We start from the raw sequence: 7,330 nt of genomic DNA, 5'->3' as shown, positions 1-7,330 counted from the left end.
TTGTTCCCCCCCCCCCCCCCCCCCCCCTTTTTTTTTTTTTTTTTTTTTTAAAGCAAGGCTGTTTTTCTGACCTTGCCAATCATGCAAAACACTGTGCATCTTGTGCTTCTGCAGTTTTCAGTAAGGTCGTAATTCTGTAAGACGACAGCACTTGAGGCTAAAGGGTCCCTGGATAGTTAAATTCGTCTCGACTCTCTTGTAGTTGATTTGCATATTTTCTTCTCAGCCTGTGTTCTGCATCCCTGGAGACTCACACTTGCATATCAGTTGACTGCACAGTGATCACGACTCAAGATCAATGCAATTTCAGTTGTTCTGGATGTCTCTGAAAGCCAGTTATGGATTTTTGCCTTTTCATCATCTGTTATGTTTTTGCCTCATTTTTCCAGCAGCAAAAATCTGTCTCATCGTTATGCACAACTGACTTCATGGCATTCCTCGCTTTAAGCCACAACCTCATTCACTGAGCCAATTAAATCACCTGACAATGTTTACACTGAGACAATGAGGTGGTTAGCATGCAGCTTCATTAGTTTTTAACAGTAAAACAAGTATGACTTCCAGTGTTCAATCCTACTTAACACTGGATACAGAATGCCTTCAAATACACATTCCACATGCTATTGTCCATCACCTTTAACAGATTGAGTTTTAATTGTAATTAATTTCCAATATCTTTTGGTGCGCACTGCTGCAACTTGATAATTACTCTTACTCATTACCCCTGACATTTTTATAATGTAATTTAGTGCAGCACTGTGGTACACTGCATACCAAGAGAATGAATTTATTGTATAATAGTAAAATTACTGCAAAGCCAACGAAGTGGCCCTAATAAATGACCTGGGCAGCTGCACTTCAGTAGTTCATCTATCCCAAGTGCTTCTTTACTTGTAATGTTTCTTCTTTGCAGTATAATATTCACAGTTATGTCCAATGACTATTTTATACATCTTCCTTGTGTTTCACATCCGTATTTGAAGTAAGCGCACTTGTCTCTACTTCTTTATTTAGTAATTCACATACTGTAAAGCAGGAGATGACCTGAAAGCTGTAATGCAGGGTTCCTCTCAGTGTCTGGTTGACACGTGCAGGACTTTCAGACCATATAATTGCTAAAATGCTGTTGACACAAACACACCTGCAGTCCAAACAGTTATTCTCACATTATGAAACAAATGCAAATCAGTACATCAGTTTGTAAATTCTCACCTCATTTTGATGGCTTACCTATTGAGAGAGAGCGATTCACATTCAAAATACTGCCAATTTTAGCAGCTGTTATGACTAGCTGTAAATGGCTGGTTACCTAAAACCATCTGGGGATCCCACACATTTAGAAAAATTGCAGGTGGAGGCCGATCATAATTTTCTTGCTGTTCTCCCAGTTCAGTCTAGGACATCTAGCTCAAAAGGACACTCATAATTGTCCTGCTCAGTAAAATGTCAGTGGTTTGCCAACAACTCCTTCCTTTTCTCATTTTCTGTGTTTCTTTGTAGAGTGAGGGATCATCATCATCATCATCATCATCTCGGCTGGGACATTACATTCCGACGTGAATTGTACTGCACATCTGCTCAGTGCAGGTATTTCACCACCATCACGTGGGGGTGGGGGGGCAGCGGTGGCTCAGGAGATAGAGTGGGTTGTTTCCTTACCAGAAGGTTGGTGGTTCGATTCCTGGCTTCTCCAGTGCTCATGTCAAAGTGCCCTTCTGCAAAACACTGAACCCCTAGTTCAGTGTGCAAATGTATGAGTGTTAGGGAGTGTGAATCAGTGTGCAAATGTATGAGTGTTAGGGAATGTGAATTGTGTGAAAAGCACCGAATGTGCTGCAATGCATAGAAAAGCACTATAAATCAGATCTGCAATAGTTTTTACACTGCACTTTCCCTGAGCTCCTCTCGTTATACTCCTCCCATAATGAAGTACACCTCCTCAAGGCTAAACTATCAGTTACTCACAGTTTAAGGAGGGACTTCGAAAGGCTTTTAAAGGTGTTTTTTGGCAGCTCTCTGATCCTGTTGCTGGACAGATTCCTGTACAGAACAAAAAGGTAGCAAGCACAGTAAAGGTAGGCAGCATAATGAGCAGAAATACTTGCAAAGAAGCAGGTGCACATTCCATAGCTATGCAGTGCAGACTATTGCATAAGCTGATCTTTCAGCACTGGCCTTCATCATACACACTACATAAATGCAGAAGACAGCTACAATGAATGAAACTGTCCAATATCCTTCAACTTTACATACAGTATATAGCAGACAGCAGTGGCGTAGGCAGAAATTCTATTTTGAGTGGGCCAATACTAAAGTGAATGGGCCAACTCTTCCCATAAAAACTGCATGTTAGACCAACAGAGCACAGCCTATTAAGGCTGCACAGTGTAAAAATAAAACTTATTTTATAGCCAATTGAGCCTAAAATTTATTTGCAACAACTCGTGAGTTGGTTTCTCATTACAAAATGGTGCTTGTCATAAGATCTGAAACTCAAAACACCTGCAGCTCATATACTGTGATAACTATACAATTATCCCTTTTATTACATTGTGGCAATTAACAAGCTCTACTTATTATGTTTAAGACAAATGTTCCTCATGCACCACAACCATTATTTAGACAGGGATTTAACCATAGCAAATAAAATAAATCCACCACTCGCGCTGAATCTCTATTTATTACCATCATCAGAAACACAGTCAGTGATCAACATAATCAACCCTCAGCTTCAAGCTGCCAGGAAACTTCTCCACTAATCCAGACATGACAGAGTGATTGTCACAGTCTATTGTTTAGCAGATTTTGCTGAGATGGTGGGAAATGATTCATCCTGGCCACTTAGTAATGACAAATGACAGTTCCAGTTTCATTTTTCTGTTTTATATAAATTATTAAGTAATGTTTTATTCCGTTTCCCAGTCTGGAAATGTGTAGAGCTGAGAAAGACCCACTGCTATTTTAGAAATAATCAAAATGTGAGTCAGGCCATTCTCAGTCAGCAACAAGAAACCCCACCATCTAAATTTATACATCTTTATTTAGACACTTCAGTCTCCACTGAAACTCTGTGATTGATTCAAGAGCCTCTTATTTAATCTCAAATTGACTACGTGGGCCAAAAGTGAAAGAAACAATTTGGGATTTACTCACAGTTCTGCCAGTTTCCACAGTGACTGGAAAGTGTTTTCAGGGACTCTTCTGATCTTGTTGTCCATCAGTAATCTGAATGAGAAAGAGCTGCTGTCAAACTGCATAGAGCAGTGCAAAGTGGTATTTGATTGACCTGTGTTGAATCCCATCTGAGGCTGGATGAGATCTCACTCATAGTATCTAAACATATGGCTTCCAGTGTCCACGATGCTTCTTCTGTTAATACCATCTCAATCCAGAGTTAGAGCTGCATTTTAAATGATTTTTAAACCTTCTCTTGCTCATTCACATAGTCACATGCTGCATAAAAAAAAACCTACAATAGCAACACTCATTGAGTGGCATCATTGCCAATATGGGGCAAAAAGGCGATGTTCTTTTATTTCTCCCACAGTCGACCTGTTAACCTTACTGTTATAATCCCATGTACAGTGTCCTTTTGATGACTGACAAGATCCACTAGTCACCATGACACCTGAACATGGAAAGATGAAGCCAGACTTAGACAGTGCACAAATGTTACTCATTCTGAAACAGAGGCCAAGATATTGTTCATGTGGCTCTGGTTAAACAGGTGAGACAGAACCAGATGGGACGCACGCGTGTCAGTGCGTGATTCACCCCATCCTCTGATCCACCTGTGGGGGTAAACAGAATACATGGAGAAAGTGTCCCCAGAGAGAAATGTTTAAATCTAGTTGATGACAGCAAGACTTTTAGACGAGGGCTGTAAAATGTTTGATATTATAACTTGCTTACCCTCAACTGTGACTTACACTAGCACTGAAAGTCAAGATACATCAGCTTGTGCAAGGGTGCTCCAAGATTCATTACACCAGCAGTAGACTGCATAAAAACTACAGGCAGATTGAGAGCCTTGCTTGTACAATCAGCGTTCTTACCCAAGCGGTATTACCGTTTTGTAAGTGGAGTGCACTTCATTTATAGGGTGGTGTAATCACTCCAAGTGCTGAAGTATTAGTCAAAGCTTGTATGTGTTCAATCTCAGTAAAAACCTGACAAAGCTGGGAATGTATCTTCTATATTGTTTAATCCCTTCAGGATTTTGAAGACTTATTTGGGATTGGTGGAACCTAAAATATCTGACTTTGTGGCTGAATTTGTTTTTGTATCATTCATAATAATTAAGGCAGCTTGTTCCAGTGAGAATAAACCTGTTTTGAGCATTCCACACTACATTTAACTGCTCTCTCTCTCTCACAAACACACACACACACACACACACACCATCTATGCTTTCATTACACATCCAACCGGATGCTTTGAAGACATCTTTTAGTCACAGAGACTTTATTCCAAAACTGTTGTCTGGAACACACACAGTTGGTCTCAAACAGACAAGCACACTTCTTACGTGCGGTGCCACTAACCATGCTCATTCATTTTAACTCGTCTTGATTCTTTCTGAACTTGCAATAAATCTGGATCATGGTGATTTGTCTCATCTGTTGTCCGTGCATTCTCTGGGTGTGTTGTGTGGTAGAAAAGTGTTTGTCAACAGTGTCTTTGTGTTCCAACACAACATTTCACATTGTGCAAATCAGTTTACCCCCGCTGTTGGGCAGATTAGAGAACATCAGGGGAATGAGTTGTGCGGCGAGTAGTAGCTAAATATTGCTGGTAAACATGACATTTGTACAACCCATTTGTGTCTTCACACCCTGAGAGGAAAACAAGAGCTTGGTGATGTACTTTGGCGTTTAAAGGTGGGATACTCACAGAACTTCAAGCTTGCTGCAGGTCTTCAAGATGGAGTAGTTGAGAGTTTGAATCTTGTTTCCTTCCAGATCCCTGAAAGCAGAAAACAATGTTTATACCCAAGATACAGAAGCATGCACACAAATCAAATCTACTGTGTATAGATAATGCCACCTAAGCCAATTGCAAATTGAACTGTACTTCTGATGGAAAGTATGTATTTTTTTTTTTTTCAAATACTGTGCTTAAGCACAATTTTAAGATATCTGTACTTTAGAGTACTTGTATTTTCAGAAACCAAATTAATATAAACATTACAGCATCAAACCATTGATGTCTGGTGGAAAATTCACAAGGTACCCAGCAGTACTTCATATCATAACCATGTAGTTAAAAGTAGCTCCACCTTTACCATCTGAACATTAAAGTGATGAGCACAATAATATCATATACAGTAATATCATTCAGCATAATACATAATTTTGCTTTTAGTATTTTTGATGCAACACTATGAATGAGACTTTTACACCGTTTTATTGCTATTTTACCTAAAGGAATCCGAGTACCTCTTCTACCACTGACTTCTAAGTTTATTCCAGATAAGCTTTTGTTTGCTTTGGAATTTCAGTAAGCGAGTGGAGCGCTGACAGGCAGCACGCTGGTATCACAGACATAAAGTCACACAGATGATTATTAGCATCAGACTCATCTGGCAGGTGCTCTCCAGTCCAGTAACCAAAAACAGCTGGTCGAGCTGACCGGTCACAGTGACTTCAGGTGAGGACACTTCATCTCTCGTTTAGCCAAGAGGACCACTCATTCAATCTCATATCCTCAACTACCCAACCCTCTGCCACCTCCATCTACCAGCCCTTGTGTGTTTTATGTACTGTACACAAACATACTGCCAGAGTAAACTCACAGCCAGTGCAATGAAGGCATGTGTTGGCAGAAGCTGGGGTGGGGGAACTGCTGCAGTGATGTGTTCACCATGGATCTGATGAGAAAGGAATAAAAAATAAATAAATAAAAATTTGATTGTAAACCAGAGATAGATCCAACTCTACAAAGCAGAAGCTCCCATCATGGCACAGCAGAAATGATACACTGCTGCACTCTATTACAGCTTGTATACCTGGAAACACGACCTGTGGCTTGTTTTGAACAAGAAGGAATCAGCTGACAAGGACAAGAAGAAAATTAGAAAGCAACTAGTCTGTCAGGCAACAGGAAACAAAATGTCAGCTTGCACAAACATCTTAATTACAAACAAATGCAAAAATAAACAAATGCTACTCAACCACTTGCTTGTAAATATAATCCCATGTCAGTGTAATTAAAACAGCCAAAGATAAGACTTAGAAGCATCAAATCAATCCAAATCACTGATGTTAGTGTCCATGAGAAATTACAATGAAAATATAGACAACTTCCAGCGACATTATCAAATAGATTAAGCAAATAGATGTACAGTTATTAACTGTAATGTATCATCTATTGTATCACAAGTACTTCTGGTCTTTCCCCACCAATGAAGACAGTTTGAGAAACTACAAAAGAGGCACAAATAACTTTAAAAGCTGTTGAAGTGCATTACATAATTTAAATTGGAATGCACTTTAATACCTATTTTAATCATACCTTATATTTTTATGTAAATGTTGTTGGCCAGCACCCATTTTTAAATGTGTTCTATATAAATGCATCTTGAACAAATGGCTTATGAACTAGCCTAAATTATTTGCCAGAATGCATTAATATTGTGAGGCTCCACTGACCCCCTCAGTACTTAACCATCACAATCATAACACGGAGACAAGGCTGAGCATGAAATGACCCGTTTAGCAATACAAACGATTCATATTTGACAAGCATACACACTCTTTATCCCCTCTGAGCACTGGGAAGAAAACTGATTACAGAAAACTACTTCATAATTCTGAACTCCATAAACAAAATCACATGAGTGATAGGGTACATTGCAAATTTGTATACTGTTTATGCACTTGTCTAAAAACATACATCTTTGTCATCGATAATTATTCTGAAATAGGTTTTCTGTCATCTGAACATTTTAATAATTAATTTTGGACCCAAACACTAACAGAGAACAAAACAGATGGTGGAAACTAACTGGGCTTTATTGGTGACAAGTCAAAGCCAAGAAACGCTATGGCTGGTTTGTGAACAGAGTGAGCAAAAACATGGACGAAGGTGTAATTGGGATAACAACAAAGGTCCTCTGGCTAAATAGACACCTGAACATAGAAGAACAGAAGCCAGATGCATATATGGAACAGCCACAAAACTGAAAAGCAACCAAACTAAATTCACTAAAGTATGGTGAAAACCTTAAAAGAAAACAGAGAAACACAACTACATTAACAGGTGGGAAAACAGGAGAATGATAGGACGAGTCAGAGACTATGAGAGTACACAATCAGGAGCCAAGAAGAAA

General features: G+C 39.2%; 1 protein-coding gene across 1 annotated transcript in view; it reads right to left on the bottom strand.

Annotated features, from left to right (window-relative positions):
* rxfp2a (relaxin family peptide receptor 2a) overlaps positions 1 to 7,330 on the bottom strand; it is a 38,686-nt gene that overhangs the window by 9,466 nt on the left and 21,890 nt on the right. Inside the window, exons 9-12 of the mRNA XM_020620408.1 lie at positions 5,795 to 5,869; positions 4,894 to 4,965; positions 3,154 to 3,225; positions 1,966 to 2,040 (exon numbers count right to left, since the gene is read on the bottom strand). Coding sequence (XP_020476064.1) covers positions 1,966 to 2,040; positions 3,154 to 3,225; positions 4,894 to 4,965; positions 5,795 to 5,869 — 294 coding nt within the window. The remainder of the gene's footprint in view (positions 1 to 1,965; positions 2,041 to 3,153; positions 3,226 to 4,893; positions 4,966 to 5,794; positions 5,870 to 7,330) is intronic.

This window comes from Monopterus albus, unplaced genomic scaffold, assembly GCF_001952655.1.
Source record: "Monopterus albus unplaced genomic scaffold, M_albus_1.0 scaffold237.1, whole genome shotgun sequence".
Lineage (NCBI taxonomy): Eukaryota > Metazoa > Chordata > Actinopteri > Synbranchiformes > Synbranchidae > Monopterus > Monopterus albus.
This window is presented reverse-complemented; position numbering and strand designations above follow the sequence as displayed.